The 21,528-nt window shown below is 34.3% G+C and overlaps 2 protein-coding genes across 3 annotated transcripts in view; one reads left to right on the top strand and one right to left on the bottom strand.

Annotated features, from left to right (window-relative positions):
* Nucleotides 1-643: 643 nt before the first annotated feature.
* Nucleotides 644-1,195, bottom strand: LOC140920405 (uncharacterized). Its single transcript, XM_073368678.1, has 3 exons — nt 1,135-1,195; nt 965-1,034; nt 644-914 (listed from the first exon to the last, which is right to left on the bottom strand). The coding sequence occupies exons 1-3, from the start codon at nt 1,193-1,195 to the stop codon at nt 644-646; spliced, it is 402 nt and encodes a 133-aa protein (XP_073224779.1).
* Nucleotides 1,196-9,942: 8,747 nt separating this feature from the next.
* Nucleotides 9,943-21,528, top strand: part of LOC101501349 (putative RING-type E3 ubiquitin transferase C3H69) — a 15,941-nt gene continuing 4,355 nt past the window's right edge. For both annotated transcript variants that reach the window (XR_001144676.3, XM_004513232.4), the window contains exons 1-6: nt 9,943-10,175; nt 11,033-11,120; nt 11,220-11,998; nt 12,356-12,425; nt 13,105-13,193; nt 13,283-13,343. Coding sequence is in view for 1 of the 2 variants with exons in the window: in XM_004513232.4 (XP_004513289.1) it covers nt 10,165-10,175; nt 11,033-11,120; nt 11,220-11,998; nt 12,356-12,425; nt 13,105-13,193; nt 13,283-13,319 (1,074 nt within the window). In the remaining variant the exon portion in view is untranslated. The remainder of the gene's footprint in view (nt 10,176-11,032; nt 11,121-11,219; nt 11,999-12,355; nt 12,426-13,104; nt 13,194-13,282; nt 13,344-21,528) is intronic.

Below are 21,528 nucleotides of genomic sequence, written 5' to 3'. Positions count from 1 at the left end.
GATTCAGATTGCTACAAGAAATAAATAGTTTTTATTTTAATTTCTTGGAAGGCTAATTTTATAAGATTAACCAACGAGTTCAGAGTTTCATCAACACCTTGAGATTTAGGTTACACTGTCAATTTCGATTCATGATTCTATTCTTGTTTATTTGATTATATTGATATTTTTATTGCTTAAATTTAATTTCAATAGGATTAATTAAATTTATTTGACAGAGTTTGGTTTTAGTTTTTAATTTAATTGAATTATAATTTTGCGACGCTTGATCGTTAATTGTAATATTTTGATGATTGTGATGCTTAATCCAATCAAAGAAACGAAATTCACATAGGATTGATTACGCTTGGTTGATCAATTCTATAGTCAAATAAGAATAAAATCACATATTAGAAATTAAACTCATTGATAGAATCTGTAATAGGTATGAAACTCGAATAAGTGGATTAATCGTTTTGCTCATCTGTTAAATCAAAAATCTAAAAAAACCTCTTTTTAATTTCAATTTTCAATTCGGCTATTATTATTATATCAGAAGTCCTTGCGAAACGATTCGGGTTATTACCTCTATTTACATTTTATCAATTGTATTTGACCCGTGTACGACATCGGATCATTGACTTATGACTACGACTATTGGTCTTCATATGATTGAGAGACATCTCAAAGCTTTTCTTAATTTATCTTGAATTGAGTATGCCTTCCTAAGAGAGCGCATTTCATTCACTATGGTTGTAAATCTTGAATACATTTCATCAATGGTTTCTCCTTCATTCATCTCCAGCAATTCAAACTTTTGTACACCAATATCAATTCTTATTTCTTTGACATGGCATGTTCCTTCATGATGAGTTTGTAATGTATCCCATACTTTTTTAGCCGTATCACATTCATCAACTCTTTCACTTTCTTCCCTACTCAAAGCACAAAACAAAAATAATTGATCTTTTGAATTTTGAAGTACCTTAGCATTGTCTTCTGTTGTCTAGTATACTTCATTCTTTTCCCCAGATGTTGAATCGCATTGATCAACTCTTGGTATAAGTTTTACATTTGTTATGATACGCCACATTCCTATATCTTGTAATTTAAAGAATAGTTGCATCTTACTTTTCAAAAAGTAGTAGCATGTACCATCAAAGCAAGGTGGTCTATTTGATGATCCTTCTTCAACGATATACTTCACTTGTGGCATTACTTCCTAAATTTTTTCCTCTAACACTTGTTTAGTATTTATCCTTAGAGGCATGCTCTGATGTCAATTGAAGTAGTAATATCAATCACAAGGAAGGGGGGTCTGAATTGTGATTCCCCTTTTAAAAAATATTAATTCATGCTTTTAATTTAAACTAACTCAAGATCCATCTTGGTTACTCATGGAAAAAAATATAAAACGTTCTTGATTAGTCAAAAACAAATGAAACAAATTATTTCCACTTAATTAGTGATAGTGAGTGAGAAATAATAAAGGATAGAGATAAGAGAATCACACAATGATGTATCTTGTTTCACCTAAGGTGGACTATGTTCAGTCGTCACAATTTGTGAGATTTTCCACTAATGTGCTTCACACAAGAACGTTCTTGCTTCCACACAATTTTTCTTGATCACTCTTGATCAATTACAATATTCAACTTTCAACCTTGGAATGATTTTTACAAATACCTTTCAGTACAAAAAGGATTTTTACACGATACCTTTTAATCACAAAAAGGATTTTTGCAAAATACTCAAACTATCTTTAAGAAATAGACTTGAGTTTCAAATGGAATTATAAAAGAAGGTTTTAGGATCATAATCTACTCAACACTTGTTTGAGATTGAATGTCACCAATAACTCAATAAAAAGATCTTTGAATCTAGTGTAAGAGAACAAGAGCTTTTGCTCGATTGAAGAGTTTTTATTTCTCGAGTATGATTATTTTGTAATGAATTGGTTGCACTGAAAACTCTTACCATTATCTTCACCTTGATATTCCTTTTATAGTCAGGATGAAGGATAAAGACAAATCATTATAGTCATTACTGATCTAGTTGTTGAGAGTGATAATTTATTGACATGTGTTCTATTTTGTTCATAATGTTATTCCTTTGCAAACAAAACGTTTTTTGTTTGTGCATGAATGAGTATCGTGATTGTGGTTTTTTAGCAGTTGTCTGGTGTCTGTTTTTTGCCTTGCACGCATGCTAGACTTTCTGCAAAAGGTGCAGGAGTGATGTCCTTTTCATCCTTGTTGTCCTAGTTGTACTTATTCATAGCTTATCAATATGGAGATTGATCTGGTTATTGTTTTTGATGTTGTTTGCTTCGTTTAGCTAAACTTTTGGGTTTGATCATGTTATGAGTTTCCTAGAAGTTCGTTTTACTTAATATATGTACTCTGGGAAATGATTCATTTCATTATTTTAATAACAAATTATCCATAATGATCTTGATCTATGTTTGGCCAGACTAATATTCTTATGAACCAGTATGATCTTGGTTTGCCTGGATTGATATTCTTGTGAACCAGAATGATCTTTATTTGTTGTATAGGTTTACTGGATTACCTATGTTCAAATAATACACTCAAAAGCACAAGTTAAATAGCAACACAATCAAAATTATGATTATGAATTAATTAACTTGGTTGTTTATCTTCAAAACATTGATTTGGGATTTTGCCTCAACAAACTTAACAAATAAATATTGTTCTCTTAAAAAGGAGTTCGAAAACCTAAAAAGATAAAATCTAAGTCTAAAATAAATTGTTTCAAAAACTTTGGAGGATAAAGTTTGTAATTATATTAGGTATGAAAAAGTCACTCAAGAATTTATGGTAAACAACATAGATAGAAGAAAACAAGCCTATATGATCTATGGTGTTAGCATAAACAATATATGTGGTATTAGTTTTGACAAACTAGAGAAATTTTTTAAGGTTAACTTACTTAATATTGCTTGTGTATACTGCTTAAAGAAAGGTCACAATAAAAAGAACTTGTCCTATGAAAAAAAAACATGGAAATATAAGACACCTTTCAGAACTAACAAACAAGAATCCAACCAAAGGTGGGTACCTAAGAATAAAATAATTTATCTTGTAGACATCCTTATAAACAAACTTAAAACACCATTCATGATACCTAGACAATGGATGCTCAAGAAACATGACGAGAGTGTTGGAACCAAGTTGGTTTTATACTTAGAGTTTTGATTATAACAAAAGTATTTTATGGGAACAATATATTTGACTTCAAAGAGTATGAAAGAAGATTCGTGTTTTTGAAGAAAGTATAAAATAAGATTTGATTCAAATTTATAATTGAAGAAAATCTAAAATAAGATTTCATTCAGATTTCTAATTGAAGAAAATCTAAAATAATATTTTATTCAAATTTATAATTGGAGAAAATCTAAAAAAGTTTTGATTCAAATTTATAATGGAAGAAAATCTAAGATAAGATTTCATTTAGATTTATAATTTAATAAAATCTAAAATAAGATTTGATTTACATTTATAATTGAAGAAAATATTTGACCAAGTTGTAAAGAAGATATCCTCAAGATTTGATCAAGATTTATCTACAACCAAATATGAACAGAATCAATCTAAAAAATTTACAAACTCAATCTGAAGAAATTACGAACATAATCAATCTGAAGAATTTAAAAACTCAATCTAAACAAAATATGAACATTATCAATTTAGAAGAGCTGCTCATATTGGATTCAAAAATAAAAAGTGGCTAAAGAACTTAGTATAAAAAAGAATCTTGTTTAGAATTATTTTTGAATAAGATCATTGTTGACCAAGTTAGGAATGAAGATACAATTTAGAATTAAAAAAGAACAAAATAGAAGCCCTAATTATAACTATATATAATTACTCAAGACTGAAGAATAAGATTATCGGAAATCAGAAAAGAGTTGAAGAACTCATAAGCTCAAAATTTCAAATTCATCTTAGAGTTCAAATAAAGAAACACTTGTTGAAGTTAGAAATATTTTCTAAGTGTTTTTATTAGAGTGTGCGAATTATTATTATTATTATTATTATTATTATTATTATTATTATTATTATTATTATCAACTTTTTTTATAAGCAAACACTTAAAGCTCAAATCTTTTGCATCAAATTCGATAGTCGTTTAGTTCATTCTTCAATTTGGGGTTGTTAGGAGAAGACTTGGCTTGTAGTTCCTTAAAAGTCTAGGGTTTTTAGGCTGTTTAGGAAGATTGACTTGGAGGGTCAGGTGCTTTGGAATTCAAGGTATTTGAATAAGTGGATTAAAGCTTTATGAATTAGGTGGCTGGATGAAGCCAAGCTAGTGGTGAACCAAGGTAAATGTATGTGTCAAATTATTTATGCCTTCATTGTTTGTTGCCTCTGAATCTAATTGCTTATACTCCAAGTAGGTCACCAAAATCGAACTAGATTTTTTTAATAAATTATCAAAAAGTTATCAACTTTGTCAAACACAACTCAACCCCCTTTCTCGTGTTTGCACCTTCAAAGAGAAAAGCCTATGTTACAAGATCTAACCCTCAAGAACAGAGGATTCATTGGTGATCAGTAGAGTAGATCATTGGGCACGACACAGTAGGTAATGGTTCCCTTCCCTATTAAAAATGTTTTACTTATAAAAGGAATAATCTATAACCTACTAAGCATAAATCAATTAAGTGACAATGGTTATGATGTTGTCTTCAATCAAAAGTCATATAAGGTAATAAGTCAAATAGATGGATATATGCTATTAACTAGCCAAAGGAAAAAAATATTTCCAAAATAAACTTATTGATTTGGATAAACAAGAAACAAAATGTCTTATTTATGTGAATGAAGAACAACTTATTTGGCACAAAAGATTAGAACATGCCAATTTGAGATTAATCTCAAAATTGAAAAGACTTGATTTAGTGATAGGCTTTCCAAATCTTAAATACAAATCAAATGTTATTTGTGAGGCATGTCAGAAAGGGAAACAAACAAAATCATACAATTAGCAGGAAGATATTGATCACACTGAAAATTTCTCCCATGTGGCAAGGTTAGAGGCTATTAGACTTTTACTTTCATTTTTAGTATTTAATAAAATCATTTTGTATCAAATGAATGTGAAAAGTGCTTTCTTAAATGGTTACATAATGAAGAAGTGTATGTCAAATAACCTTTTGGCTTTGAAGATAATGAATTTCCAAATTATGTTTTCAAATTAAAGAAATCTTTGTATAGTCTGAAATAGGCTCCTAGAGCTTGGTGTGATAGACTAAGCAACTTCTTATTAAAAAATAATTTTGAAAGAGGCCAGATTGTCACTACTTTATTTAGCAAATCATCAAAGAATAACCTTCTCACTGTTCAAATCTATGTTAATGATATCATTTTTGTTTCTACTAACAACAAGCTCTACCAAGAGTTTTCTAAGTTAATGCAAAATAAATTTGAAATGAGCATGATAGAAGAATCAAAATTCTTTCTTGGAATCCAAATTCATCAATACCTAGATGGTCTACTCATTCATTAGACCAAATACACAAGAAAACAACTTAAGCAATTTAAAATGGATGAATGTAAGTTACATCTATGCATCAAACTTGTTCTCTTGGTAAGGATGAGTCAGGTAAAAAGGTAGACCATAAGGTATACATGGGAACGATTGGTTCTCTCCTCTACTTAACTATCTATAGACCTAATATATTGTTTTTTTTTTTTGTGCACGTGCGAGCTAGATTTTTTTATGTTGGCTATGTTGGAGACAAGTAAGAAAGGAAAAGCACCAGTGGAAGCTATATGTTCCTTGGTGAGAATTTGATGTCTTGATCAAGGTTTCAAGAAGAAGAGAAAAAGGATTGTCAAGACACTGAGTATAGAGCAGGAAGAAGAAACAGTGCAAATAAGGGTGCAACAAACCTCATTATGAGGAAGAAACAAAAGATAACACCAAACTTTGAGCAAACTACTCCTTCTGCTATCTTTGGTAATATGAGTAGTAATGAACAATTTGAAAAGAACCTCTCATACCATCTACCCAATATACGAACTTAGTTGGCCCTTCCTCTAACCCTGCACCTAATACTTTTATTGACTCTAACACTGACACCTTGAATGAAATATTTGAGGCTATCATAGAAGAACATTTTGCATCCCTTAGATATAAAACATGTCATCTCCCTCTCAAGACCAACACTCCAAACCAAACTCTATTAGCTACTAACACTAACCCTCTATAAACACCTACAAACTCTACCATTCCGTAAACGCCTACCTTCTCCACCCCTACATCTCACCCTACCTCACCAAGACTTATGAACCCCCCTCACAAAGAAGTTGAGAAGGTGCTACTTATACCTACCTTCTCACACCTACCTTCTTATACCTCTTCAGAAGACTCATTTGTTCCTCTCTCCCCCTCTTTTTCCCTTTGAACCTACTACTTCCACCATCCTTTTAGACCTCATTCCTCTCACCCATTTCATTCACTATATCTTTCCAAACATCAATTCATTCATTACCTCTCTTATTGCTAAAATTAATTCAACACGCAATAGGAATGCTCAAAGTTTGGACCCTAATGACATTTCAACCAAGTGGAACAAGGTCCTTTCGCTTGTCACCAAATAGATAAGGGACAATATGAATCATGGAATGTTGTTGTCCTCCAAGAGCTTTGCCGCTTTCAGACAAACAACTGAGATCCTCTATCTATGGATCTTACAACTTCAGAAAGTCAAGAGCAATCAGTCCAAAAAGCTACTATTAGCCACGTTAGAAGGCTCATCAAGGGAAGACTCATCTCCCTCTAGTGATGTTCATCTGAAATTCCTAGTGGTTGCTCCGTTAGCACCATTGTAGTTCCCTATACTCATTCCATAGATTAAGATACCCTCCTTGGATGTTCTTAATGTTGCTGCTTCAAGTTTTGTAGAATCTGCCTCTAGAAGTACATTTGTCACACCCTATGGCCCCATGTTTGATCCTTCCTAGTTCTTCAATAAGGAAGACTTTGATCGACTGAAAGCTCAACCAAGAATAAAGAAAACATTTAGATTATCCTCAGTTTAATCTTAACTAGGTTGACCAACCCAAATTTGTAGTTCTCTGTATTTTTTGGTTTATCTATGTGTATTTCTTTTCCTTTATTGTACGTTTTTGCTTTTCTTCTTGTTAGCTACTCTACTCTTTTTGTATGATGACAAAAGGGGAAGAATATCTTGAAAAAATTTAATGAAAATTTCAAGTTCTTTCTTAATTGCAATTACTAATGCATATCAATTATCTTGTCAGAATATCTCTCATCACTCTTACATTTAAACTTGCATATATTAAGGGGGAGCCTTGCTATAATATTCTATGTTACTTCTGTTAAATTAAAAAAAAATCTCAAAATAGATGTATGTGATCATAAAAAAGGGGGAAATTGTTAGAACCAAGTTAGTTTGCAGAACTATGACCGTTACTTATTTTGATGATAACAAAATTATTTTATGGGAACAATTTAGAGCATTAATGTTCTAATTAAGTGTGTAGTTCCCAACTGAAGTTTATTTTGAATGACTTTACACTACATCCTATGATGATTAGACTAAGTTAAAGGAACACCAAGACTCCACATTGATTTTCGTATTCTATGTCTGGTGAACACGCTCTAAAATGTGTCTCTGGTGATTTTGGTAATACAAGCAATGCTCTAATTAATCTGGCTCTAATGACTACAACAAGCATCTGATCTATCTGCCTTTGATAATCACGTCAAACATATGATCATTTGACCCTGTTTAAAAGTCAACTCTCTAATAAAAAGTCAATACTCCAAGTAGTCAATGCTTTGATGGAAGTAATCACTCTGAAAAAGTCAATGCTCTAAAGAAGACAAATTTGTGTAACATTTGCTCAACACCGTGAATTCGTTATTGGTTTGAAAGACTATGGGATATACTCTAATCATGATATCCTCTATTCTTTCTATTTCCATATCAAGATACGGAGAATCAATTACAAGGACTATATCTGGACAAACTTTAATGGACAAGCTCTAAAGATTTGATACAAAAGATCATGATTCATGTTGATTTCTTGCAATCTAGACAACGACCAGAAACCCTAATGCTCTCTATAAAAAGACATGCAACCCTCATTAAAAAAGCCCAACAATAATACTACACTAAGTATGATACAACCATCCTTACACTTTTGCTCTTAATCCTTTTATTCTGCTTAAGTGCTGAGGAATATTTTTTTTAGAGTACAACTTTGAAAACACACTTTTGTGAGAGTTATTTAGAAAACTCTAAAACACAATCTATTTGTAACCTAGTCCAATAGTGGCTAGATTCTTGAACAGCTTGACTGCACTATGCTAGAAAGTTGAGAAGAGTTGAATACAATCAGTTTGACTAACAGATGTTCAGTGCAATTGTGATTCAGATGGTGAATTAATGAATTAAATCCTTCAGTTTGAAGAGACTGATGGTGAACTAGGATAAATTGATTGTGTTATTTTGTGTTTATGTTTTATCTACTCTATTTTCATCACTTGATTTTAATATTGCTAAAACGTTTTTTAAAATTAAACACCATTCAACCCCCTTACCCCTCCATTTCTTGTGTTTCTTGTTCCACACGTCTTGGTGCAATGTTCATTTGATTTAGATTGTCAAAGTAACTTTGACCCATTACATATTTCAATCAATGACTTTAGCGTCATCAACGTTATATATCTGGAGGCATATATATTCCTTACACTCAAATTTGGTCATATTTGTAGACGCGTTGTTTTTTTGTGCTATAAACTTGGATGCTGTGAGTTTGTTCCAAAATTCTTTCTTTTTGGTTTTAGCGATTTTGAATTTGTATTGTATTAATATATTTTACTAATTTGAATCAATGAATATTGTTGTTTTTTAGTAAAAAGAAAAAGAAGAAAAAATAGCTTAAATAATCATTTTGATTCTTAATTTTGTTTGACACTATCACTATGATCCTTGAATTTATAAAAATGTTAAAGAAAAATCATCAAATGTGTTTTTTTATTATTCAATTTGGTATTGATTGAATTTATTATTAGTTAATTTGGTATTAAATGTATTTTTATGTTAATCAATTTGATTGATAAAAGAGAGATGTTATTTGGTACGAAGAATTTGTACAAGAAAACGAAAAATACACAAAAATAAAAGTTTTAACCAATTAACAATTGCGTGACCATACATGAGAGTTGATAGTTATGATTTATACACATATTGTCATATATTATTATTTTATATTTTACAAAAATCTCTCAATAACAATCAACATTTTTCATTCGTAAGATCCAATTCAACTAGAAAAAAAATATCAACACTTTTCTTTATAAAATTACTAATTAAAGACACTTGAGAATTTTATTGTATTTTTTATATAATAAGAAATTTTAATAACACTTGCAACATATATTTAAGAAATAAAATGAATATTTTTGATATATTTAAAGTTCGTTTATTATGTATTAAAAATATGAGATTTTGATATTCAATAATTTATAAATTTTTGCATTTTTTTTTATTTGTTGACGTAAAAAAATCACTTTTTTCTAAATATCATCGGTTATAAAAAATGAGCTTTTCGAGAAACTACTTAAAACAATTACTAATTAAAAATGATATTTAGATTACTTATAAATTTATTTTTTTACGAAAAATCATAACAAAATTTCTTTAAAAAGACTATCTGAATAAAAAAAGACACGTGAGTGACGAAAACAAAAGCAAACGCACGTGCTTTACGACAAATAAACAGAGGATCCGGCATAGATTTTGGTAGGCTGTGAACACAGCTGAATCAAACCTTGTGTGCAACTTGTGTGTTATGTTTTTTCTCTCAATACAAGTGACGTTTCTTTATTTTCCATTCAATTTCTAAGTTTCCAATCTTTTCTCACATTTTCTATTCTTAAATAAAAATCCTAAATAAAAATCCTATCTTCACAACCCCACAAACACCATTTCTCGGTGCTCTCAAATCTTTTCTTATTTTGAGTGGCTGCAAAACCCCACGTGTTTTGCTCCCTCAATTTTTATTTTTTCCCCCCCTTTTATTTGTTAACCTATTTTTTTTCCATAATCAATAATCACTTTGAGGTTTAGGGTTTTGAATCCTCACGCCTCTCGATTAGTTTAAGGATTGTTGTTTCGGTTTTGCCATGTCAAAGAGGTGAGATTGATTATCATAGTTTTTTTCTATGGCTAATTGATTTTTTTTTTCTTTTGATTTGTGTTTTAGGAGATTCGTGATTTTTATATTGGGGGTTTCTGATTGTTGTTATTTCTTGAATTTCATGAATATTTGTATTGTTGTTATGTCCTGACTCCTGAGGAATTTTGTTTTTATTTATTTTCTTTGATTAGAGTTTAGAAATTAGGAATTGAAAGTTACAAAATTGTGTTTTTTCCCCTCTTTGGATAATCGTTAATTGGATTATTTGGAAAATCGTTATTTGGATGATTAGATAGCATATTGAACTGGGAACTCAATCAAGCTCAGGTTATAATTTTTAGATTATTATCCTAGAGATTTTTTTTGCTTTGCTTTTGTGATCTTGAGGTCTATTCAAATCCTGGAAACAGCATCTCGGTATTTGGGCGCCGTAAGGCTTCATATACCTTCTAGGGATCTCACTTGGTGGGATGCTCGTGCATTGGGTTGCCGCCCTTTTTATTTTAGAGACCTTTTTTAAGGTCATGGCAGGGAATAAATGTGGATACCAATCTTTGGTGTTGTACCAATTTTGAATTTTATAAGCTAAAGATTGCAAATTTGATGTTGCTATCTTTTCATGATGATTGTTGTTAATGGTAGTTGATGTGTTTTAACTATGGATTCATTTGAATCAAGCTTGTGTTTCGATTTGTTGAAACATTGTTATAATGTTTTCAACGGTGTCTTTGATTTTTGATACTGAGGACACGTGTTGTGTGCCCCTTTGCCTTTGGTGTTAATTTTCTTTGTGTTCCTATGCAACTTGAAAACTGTTCTAATTTGTGTATTTTCTCGTCTTCTGAATCCTTTAGGGTTCTTTGTAAGTTCTTTGCTCATGGCGCTTGTCTGAAAGGGGAGCATTGTGAATTTTCTCATGACTGGAAAGCCCCTCCAAACAATGTTGGTGATACAGCCTCTTCTATCCTAAACATCTTACCAATTTATGGTTATCGAGTTAGGTTTCGCTGACCGTTTGTGTTTGTTGTATTGTTGTTGCAGATATGCACCTTTTATCAGAAAGGAGTTTGTGCTTATGGTAGTCGCTGCAGGTATGATCATGTCAAAGCTTCTCGAGCGCAGCCCTCTACTCCATCTTCTTCAATAATCGAAAACCAGCCCCTTGTTTCAGAATCTGTTGTACTTGGTAATACCAGAATTACATCAAACGATGTTACTACAGCTGCCGAGTTTTCTCTTTCCAACACTCCTTATGTTCTTCCCAGTATACCAGCCTGGAATCAAGAATCTGTTCATCACGATTTCTTAAGGGAAGATGATGTTGTTCAATCGATAATTACTTCGCCTTCTGAGCTTCCAATTTGTTCCTTTGCTGCTGCTGGAAACTGTCCACGAGGTGAACAATGTCCTCATGTACATGGAGATTTATGCCCCTCGTGTGGAAGACATTGCTTGCATCCTTTCCGGCCTGAAGAAAGAGAAGAACATATGATGAGTTGCGAAAATAAGCAAAAGCATCTTGAGGCATTGAAAAGAAGTCAAGAAATCGAATGCAGTGTTTGCCTGGAGCGCGTTCTTTCAAAGCCTACAGCAGCTGAACGTAAGTTTGGGCTGCTATCTGAATGCGATCATCCATTCTGCATATCGTGTATTAGAAATTGGCGTAGTAGTAACCCGACATTAGGGATGGATGTTAATAGCACATTGCGGGCATGTCCTATATGTCGCAAGCTATCTTACTTTGTCGTTCCAAGTGTTATTTGGTATGCTACAAGTGATGAGAAACTGGAAATCATCGATACCTACAAGGCAAAGCTCAAGTAATTTCTTCATCACTCACAACATCTATTTATGTATTTTGTTTTGCCTTTTCTATCTAATTGATCCACAATTTAATCATGTATGAAGCATTGACAAAAACACGGACTAGGACACAACACTGACACGTTAACACAAATAATTATTTGAAAAATGTAAGAAGTTGAATGTATAATCAGTCATGCCTTCAATCTGGAGTGTATGTGCTACACAACTAGTTATATGGAAACCTTGGATGGCTTATGGTTAAACATATGCACATATCCTGTATTTCCTGATAGGCAAAATAATAGTTCAGAGTTAATGTGTCAAGCCTTTTCTGATATTTTTATTTTTGTATTGTTTGAATACCATTTTAGGTCAATTGACTGCAAGCATTTTGACTTTGGGGATGGAAACTGCCCTTTTGGAACTAGCTGCTTCTACAAGGTAAATATTTGAATATTAGTTCTATTTTTTGCTTTTCCTCCTCCAACTCCTCCCTGTTTGGACCATTTTACTTTTCCTGCCAAGGCATTAGTTATCTTATATATCTCGGCACCTGTTAGATTTCCTTTTTCTAAGCCTTGATGCTTTACGACATTAGTAAATCATCTTTTATATAGGGTTTGTTTGGATTGACTTATTTGAGCTTATCTTTTGGTATAAGCATTTATGAGACTGTTTGGAAGAGCTTATTGAAACTAATTATGACATGTACAAAAGTTGTTTTCAGTTTATTACTTTATTTCCATTAGCTCTCCAGGATAGCTTATGGAGAGCTACAAAAGTTGTTATAGAATAGCTTATATAAGCATTTATATGATAAATGCTTTGTTAAATTGTTTATCCAAACAAGGCCATAGAAACCAATGTGTACTAGGTTCAGTTTAATGTGAGTGCACTTCAGTTTTCTTCATGACTTAAATTTTTTTTACAGTCTTGAAGTTAATGACTGCAACTTATTTCTGGTAACCAAGTATATTTAGGTTTGCAGGCATACAATTTCTATTCTCCTACCTAGCATTAAATTATAATGTTTGGATACCGTGAGGCTTTAAACTGTGTATGAAATTAGTGCTTACAGAATAACTAGACCCTAATTAGTTTCTGTTATCCTTAAATGCAGCATGCATATCGAGACGGCCGTCTTGAGGAGGTAGCTTTGCGACATCTTGGGGCTGCAGATGGTGACACCATAATTGCCAAAGACATCAGGTTTCTCCCTACCATTTCACGGTTCTTATGTTTGGCCTTGTGCTCTTTGATCCTTCCAATTTCACTAACTTCATAAATGATGCTATCAGGCTGTCGGATTTTCTTGCTAACATGCATTTAAGTTGATGGTTGATGTTCACATTTTCGGATGTAAGTTTCTAACTTCTGTTTTCTTTTACTTAATTGAGGATAGCTTTTGTATATGGAGTATATAATAATGATCCTTTTGTATCATTTGCTTGGTTATGGTGCCTGGCTTTGAGAAGTGGGTCTTGAAACTTGACTGTCTTGTGTCTGGTTATAGTTGTTTGTGTAGCAGTTTGTTAAAATCTTCTCGTATTTGTGGCGTCTAATCTAACAAGAATAAAATAGTTCCTTTTCTTTTTCCTTTCACGAATTCCATAAATCACTCGTAAAATACTTATTGGCAAACTATTGTTGTAAGCGGCAGATGGCAGAGTGGCCTATGGCGGACAATCAAATACAACATAGTATGTAAATACATTAAAACAGTTGTAGAAATAAGTAAAAAACGAAAAAACTAGCAACATATATCAATAACCATATGCTTAAATTGATAGAAATATCATTTGTCTCATAATCATAATGTCATAAACTACTGACAATCTCATTTTCATGAAGTTCAAGACATCAAAATAACAAAAAGTTAGTAAAAAGCAATGCAAACACAGTAAATCTTCATTTTCGTTGTCAAGTGGATCATTTCCCTCTTTCCTGTTTTCATTCAGATTCCACAACAATTCATCTTCATGTTCAACCACCTTAACCATCCCTTTTGAGGTTGAAGTTGTTGCATGATGTTTCAGATAAGTTTTGGCAATTGTAACACCAGTCTATGGCAACTTTCTTTTCCCCATCTTTTACTTAGTATATGTTCTAGGGTTTCCATCCCTCGAAGCTTCATAAAGAATTGCATAATTTAGCTGTCATAACCAAAAACCAACTCATTTCTAACATCATTATTATCATATATTTCTCCTAGTAACCATTCATTGAACACATCATGTGATTGAGTGAAGTTGGGTCAATTTCATCTATAGTATTACTTTTTAATTTGTAATTGACGTAAACTAAATCATGCAACTTCTTATGGTCAAATTTTTTTTTTCTGAAAGAATTGCAATATAAATATAATTATATTATATATAAGTAAAATTCTAATCCTATAACATTATAATATGTTTGACCATTAAACTAAAACAAAAAGATATTAAGTGTTATGACCGCTACTTGCCCATACGTTCCAACTGCGTTCACATTCTGTTGTACTAGATTCCATGCTAAAAATCTTGATAGCTAGGTTTTGCAATTTTGGAGCTTTGTTGCCATGCATTCACCACCACTGAGCTGCAAAACTAAAAAAGTATGCCTTAAAATTTAAACATTAAAACTTAAAATAAATAGTTGTATTTTTAGTTTCACACTAGGTGCAAGGGTTTTTCTGTGATTTTGCTCACCCAAAGTTACCATGCCACTTTTAAAAGTGACAACTTGGGAGGACCCCAGATGAAAATGTGAGCCCAAATAGACAATTACTTAATTGGTTGCACAAGCCCATTATGTGGAGAGTTAGCAAGTGATGTTATACAAATATAGGAAAGAGGTGGGAAATAATGTGACGTGGCAAGAGAATGAGGGGTGAGCAAATTGTATAACCCATTCTGTTATAAGATGGAAGAGAGAGAAGGGACATCGTTCATAATATTTTCAGTTAGGACCTAAGAGGTTTGGGCAGAGAGAATTATTTCTTCTCTGAGGAGTTGTGCTCTCGGGTTACAGGGATTTTCACTTCTGTAATACATCTTGTTTCTCATCAATAATACATCTTGTAGTTTCACTTAATTTTTGGGTTTCTATCAATTGGTCCAACCTACTAGATACTCGAGGGAGAGGCCGCTTTAGGAGAAATGGAGGACGTTTGGGCCAAGAAGGTAGAGCTTCCAGATTTTATGGGGACAGATCCCATTGGGTGGATTGTAAGAGCTGAGAGGTTCTTTGAGGAGAACGAAACTCACCCAAATGATATGCTGCAATGGGCATTCACAAGAATGGAGGGAGAGGCCATGTATTGGTTCAATTTTCGATGTCAAGAAGACCTCAATGCTGACTGGAAGTTATTTTCCAGGGCTATGATTAGAAGGTTTGGTGCACAGATGAAACATGGAGGAGTTGTTGCTGGAAAGTCCAGAAGCAAAAACAGAGTTGTGGAAAGCAATAGGAATAAGAGATGAACCTGTGGTAAAAAAGATAGAGAGAACTGCTGACGACTAGGAAGCAACGTACAACTATTAGTACCTTGGTCCAAAATAATAGTTGGTGCAACAGCGAAGAAGATGGAGATGGTAACAAAGGAGAGTGATGAAGAAAAGACATCGTGGGAATTGGTTAAAGAGGGGGTGAGTATGGTCGAGCCACCACCTCTGGCGGAACCTGCAGATGCTTATCTGCTTGTGGCGGCCAAAGTTATCCAAACTACTCCAAGTCTGACAACACATTTACCATTGATGAATAACGAATTCCATGGGAACCACACAACAAACGGCCACATGCGATACTGAATAGTGACAAACGACGACAATGAGGCTCGTTAGATGCTGATGTACATGGAACAACCATTAGATTACAGGGGAATGAGTCACCATTGGCCTTCACCTTTGAAGCTTGTACTTTGTTGAAGGGGATGGGAGACGGACCAAGTTGGTATTTGATAAGTGTGGTAAAATTCTAGACCTAATGGGCCTGGCCCAATTTGATTATAGCCTCTGGGTTGATGAAAGAAGGGTCTGGGAGATCCTTATTCTAGGTCTAAATTCCTTAGGCCCAATTCAGGACAAATAAATTGGAAATTTAGTGAAGGGCTGCGCCTTGCATCTTCCTACGTTGTCTTCCATACCTCTATCTCAACAATTGCGTGTTGCACACAATGTGGAAATAGAGGTCTTGGTACTGCGTCAAGTATGCCCTCATCTAATGGTAATGGTTTATGTAACTCTTTTTCTTCAGCTATTATCAGTCATGTGTCTCAGTCAAAAAGGGTTTATTTCATCAAAAAGATACTCCAAAATATTTATGGTCCAATTTTAATGATTAGATACTCTATTGGTTCATACATATATGTTGATCAGATAAATAAGTCTTCAAAAATGCCCTCATTGTGCTCATTGGTTGAACGTGTACAAGCTGCTGAATTTTTTTACAAGGGGTAGAGGTAGACTTTGAGAGCCTTCCTCATCACTGGTTGAATCTTGACTATCAGATGAAAATGCCGCATATAGTCTCTTTTTCCAAATACCATATTGACTAAGAAGGAAAAGGACAAAGTCAGAAATGTGTGTCGTGTGGAGAGAACCAACACTAGTCCCATAACGGATGTTTTGTATACATATATAGGTAAGTTAGCTATTATAAGTGTAGTATTGCATGCCAGTGTATGCATCAAGATATAAAGCACTTGTGGCCACGTGGTAATCCACTATCATAAAGTGAATATCATTATCCAATGCCTAGTGCAATAGTTTAATACTAAAGGTTAATATTAGTTTCAATTAAAGTGAGGCAGTTGCCTTTCTTGTACATTGTTTCATGCTAATTATGCATGAATTTTTGCAAACAAATTCACAAAAGTACCGCGAACTGGTAATCGCAAGCCAATTCACGTTTCCTTGGGCTTGTAACAAATTATGTTACTTTGATATAGGTAACCAAAAAATCATGCTTATTCCAATTCTCCTTATGGCCTTTTATCAGATTGTGTATTCCAACTTGTTGTTTAGGAGATGAACTCTAAATCATGATGACTAGGAACTGACAAAAAACAAACTAGGAACTGACAATGTGATCCGTAGGCACCAATGATGAAACCATGTCTCTAAAGCTCTTCAACTTTACAAGATGGAATGATATTTTGGCTTGGCACAATACACGAGCAATATATTAATTGGATCTAGCTCTTTCTTCTTTATCGTTTGACACCCATATGTTGTTGACTTGTCTCAAACTCTCTCTCTTACCAATTGCAGCTAAGATTTTGGCTGTCTAACAAATTAGATCCATTGGCCATCTTTTAAGGTTTTGTATCATTGCTAGGCAGTGTGGAATTTTCAAACTCGTCTTCACTATCATCATATCCAAGGCATCCAAGATCTCTTTAATTTTAGCAAATATCAATATTGTCTTCCTTTTGAGATCTAGTTCTTAATCTGACAATACAAATAATGTTGCTAAATATAAAGATATATAGATTGGAAGCCATGGATACGATGAAACTGAAGACGAGTTTGACGATTCAACAACTCTAGCGGCCAAAAGATCTATATTGTAGAAAACAGAAGCCACAAATGGTACGAGAAAGAAATAGAATTTGAGACCAGCCAAGCAAGCATATGTGAGGCATGTGATAAAGAAGCAAAAGCTAGGGTTAGTCAAATGTTGCTCAAAAATAGGTGCATTCAAACCACATTTGCGGTTTCTATTTAGCTTGATGTTAGAGTTTCATTCGTCTAAACAAGGAGTTGAAATATACTGACAATATGAGGAGCAAGATCATATTCATAAGCAATAATGGGGTAAGCATGACTATCCCATAATGGCATAAACATGGCTAGTAGAAATTTTTGCATAATTAACTTTTTTGTGAGCTCCTCTTCTGGGACAATGTTTGTGAATTTCATTGATGACTCCACTCTTATTTTGTGAAACACTTTGAGTTGCTTGATTTTCTTTTGGAGAAGAAAATGTTTATCTTAGTTAATGGAAGCTTCTATGTTTGTTACTAATGGAGGAGGAAAAAATGGAATTAGAAAACTCCTCTTGATAATTACTGTTGAATAAGAGAAAATGAGAGAGACATATGGTGAAACCGTGTGTCTGAACTACACAACGGAGTCTGTTTTATATAGGCTCAAGGCAATAAATACAAAAATAAATATGGGAGATATTATCCCTATTTACATGATATGTAATAAATATAAATATATTTTCAACACTCCCCCTCAAGCTGGAGCATATAAATCATATGCACCAAGCTTGTTACATATATAACTGATTCGAGGACCTCTCAGAGACTTAGTGAATACATCTGCCAATTGATTATTGGAATTAACAAAACTAGTGGTGATGTCGCCTGATTCGATCTTCTCCCTTACAAAGTGACAATCTATCTCAATATGCTTGGTCCTCTCATGAAAAACTGGATTAGAGGCAATGTGCAATGCTGCTTGATTATCACATATTAATGTCATTTGTGTTGCCTCTTTAAATTGAAGCTCTTTGAGTAACTGTTTCAACCAAATGAGCTCACAAGTCACTAATGCCATAGCCCTGTATTCAGCTTCAGCGCTAGATCTTGCAACTACACTTTGTTTCTTACTCTTCCAAGATATTAAGTTTCCTCCAACAAGTACACAATACCCAGAAGTGGATCGTCTATCAATGGGTGAGCCTGCCCAATCGGCATCTGAATAACCAACTATCTGAGTATGTCCTCTGTTTTCATAAATTAGACCTTTTCCTGGAGCACCTTTAATGTATTTCAAGATTCGTATCACAGCATCCCAGTGTTCTTGACAAGGAGAATTTAAGAATTGACTTACCACACTGACTGCAAAAGAAATGTCTGGACGGGTGACTGTGAGGTAGTTTAATTTACCAACCAATCTTCTGTATCTCCCTGAATCTAAAAATGGCTCCCCATGATTAGGTAGAAGTTTGACGTTTGGATCCATAGGAGTGTCAACCGGTTTGGCATTCAACAAACCTGTCTCTTCAAGAATATCCATAGCATATTTTCTTTGTGAAATTACTAAGCCGTCCTTAGATTGGGCTACCTCAATACCCAAGAAGTAGCGGAGCTTGCCAAGATCTTTAGTTTGAAACTGATGAGATAAATGTTGTTTCAATTGGAGTATGCCCTGTTGATCACTACCAGTTATGACAATATCATCTACATAGACAATCAAGTAAATGCACCCTTGGGTTGAGTGACGATAAAAAAGAGAATGATCAGCTTCACTTCGAATCATGCCAAATTGTTGCACTACTGTGCTAAATCTACCAAACCAAGCTCGAGGAGACTGTTTAAGACCATAGAGAGACCTCTGAAGTCGACAAACCATGGTAGAGGACTCCCCCTGAGCAACAAACCCAGGTGGTTGCTCCATATACACTTCTTCTTCAAGGTCACCATGCAAAAAAGCATTTTTAATGTCAAGTTGATGTAGAGACCAATGTCTGATGGCTGCAATAGAGAGGAGTAGTCTAACAGAGGCCATCTTAGCCACAGGGGAGAAAGTATCACTGTAATCGAGGCCAAAAACTTGAGTGTACCCTTTTGCTACCAAACGAGCTTTAAAACGATCAATCTTACCATCAGGACCAACTTTCACCGTATAAAGCCAACGACATCCTACTAAAGACTTTCCCGACGGTAAAGGAACCAATTCCCATGTACCACTACTCTGAAGTGCACACATCTCGTCAATCATTGCTTGTCTCCACTCTGGGTGAGATAAAGCTTCACCTGGAGATTTAGGAATAGAAACAGAAGACAGGGAAGACAAACAAGTATAATGCAAAGGAGAAAGACGATGGTAACTCAAGCCAATGTAATGAGGGGATGGGTTACGAGTAGGACGTATACCTTTACGAATAGCAATAGGAATATCAAGGGTCGGATCCGATAAAGAAGGAGGTGGCGGTGAAGGAGCGTCTGGAGTGACCTCGGTATCAAGAACAGGTGTAGGGACATGTACAACCGATGGTGGTTGACGACGACGATATGTCTGAAGAGGTTGTACAGTTGGAGGATCAACAAGAGGAGTCTCAAGTGGGACAGTGGGAGGGGCCACAGGAGGTGTCTCAGGTGGGGCATACGTAATAGGCTCTAATGGTAAAAGAGAAGGTGAAATAGACTTTGGTAGGTCCAGAGGAATAGTTGCAGACAAAGGATCAGGAAGCGACTCATAGTATGTAACAGACTCAAAAAATGTGACATCAACCGATATGAGATATCGTCGAAGAGTAGGAGAATAACAACGATAACCTTTTTGGGACCGATGATAACCCAGAAAGACACATTTTAATGATCGAGCTGAAAGTTTGTCAAGACCAGGAGTGAGATTGTGGACAAAACATGTAGATCCGAAGACCCGAGGAGGAAGTGAGTGAAGAGGGGTACCAGGAAAGAGGATCGAGTGAGGGACTTTGTTATCAAGAGCAGACGAAGGCATGCGATTTATAAGATAGCACGCCGTTAGAACAGCATCGCCCCAAAAGCGAGATGGTACATTACCATGAAGAAGGAGAGTACGAGTGGTTTCAATAAGGTGCCGATTTTTGCGTTCGGCTACCCCATTTTGTTGAGGTGTATGAGCACAAGATGTTTGATGAAGAATGCCGTTAGAGGTCATAAAATTTTGAAATTGATGGGACAAATATTCACGGGCATTATCACTGCGCAAAGTGCGAATGGATACACCAAATTGAGTTTTAATTTCCTTATAAAATTGTTCAAAAATAGAAAATAATTCAGACCTATTTTTCATTAAAAATAACCACGTACAACGGGAAAAATCATCGATAAAGGTAACAAAATATCTAGACTCAAGTGTGGAAATAGTACGAGAGGGACCCCAAACATCTGAGTGAACTAAAGCAAATGGGGAGGAAGCTCGTTTATTAGCTCGATCAGTGAAATGACTACGAGTGTGTTTCCCTAATTGACACGACTCACAATTTAAGCTAGATATTTTGGTTAGATTAGGTACTAATTGTTGAAGTTTGGGAAGACTCGGATGACCTAACTGAGCATGTATAGTAAGAGGAGAATATGTGGTAGGGCACGCTGTTGATGGGTTTGAGAGATAATAAAGACCATTAGACTCACATCCGACACCAATTTGTCGTCCTGATATTCGGTCTTGCAAAGTAACATTGCAATTAGTAAATGTGACAACACAGTCATGAGAACGAGTCAATCGACTGATAGAAATTAAATTAAATGGGCATCCAGGCACATAAAGGACAGATTTAACTAACAGAGTAGGGAGGATTTGGACAGTGCCAATCCCTTGAGACTGTGTTTGGGAACCATTGGCTGAGACTATCCTAGGTAAATAACCAGATGTTGAGAGGGGAGAAAAGAGTCTTATTACCAGTAATGTGATCAGATGCACCAGAATCGAGAATCCATGGGCTATGAGAAAGTGAGATGCAAACAAGTGACTTACCACTTTGTGCAGTTGAAACAACGGAACTCGAGTTTTGACAATACTCTAACCACCAAAGAAAATCTTCATAAGTAGCCATAATCAATAAG

Source organism: Cicer arietinum, chromosome 5, assembly GCF_000331145.2.
Source record: "Cicer arietinum cultivar CDC Frontier isolate Library 1 chromosome 5, Cicar.CDCFrontier_v2.0, whole genome shotgun sequence".
Classification (NCBI taxonomy): Eukaryota; Viridiplantae; Streptophyta; class Magnoliopsida; order Fabales; family Fabaceae; genus Cicer; species Cicer arietinum.
The sequence above is the reverse complement of the archived record's forward strand: the minus strand, read 5'-3'. Positions and strand labels throughout refer to the sequence as shown.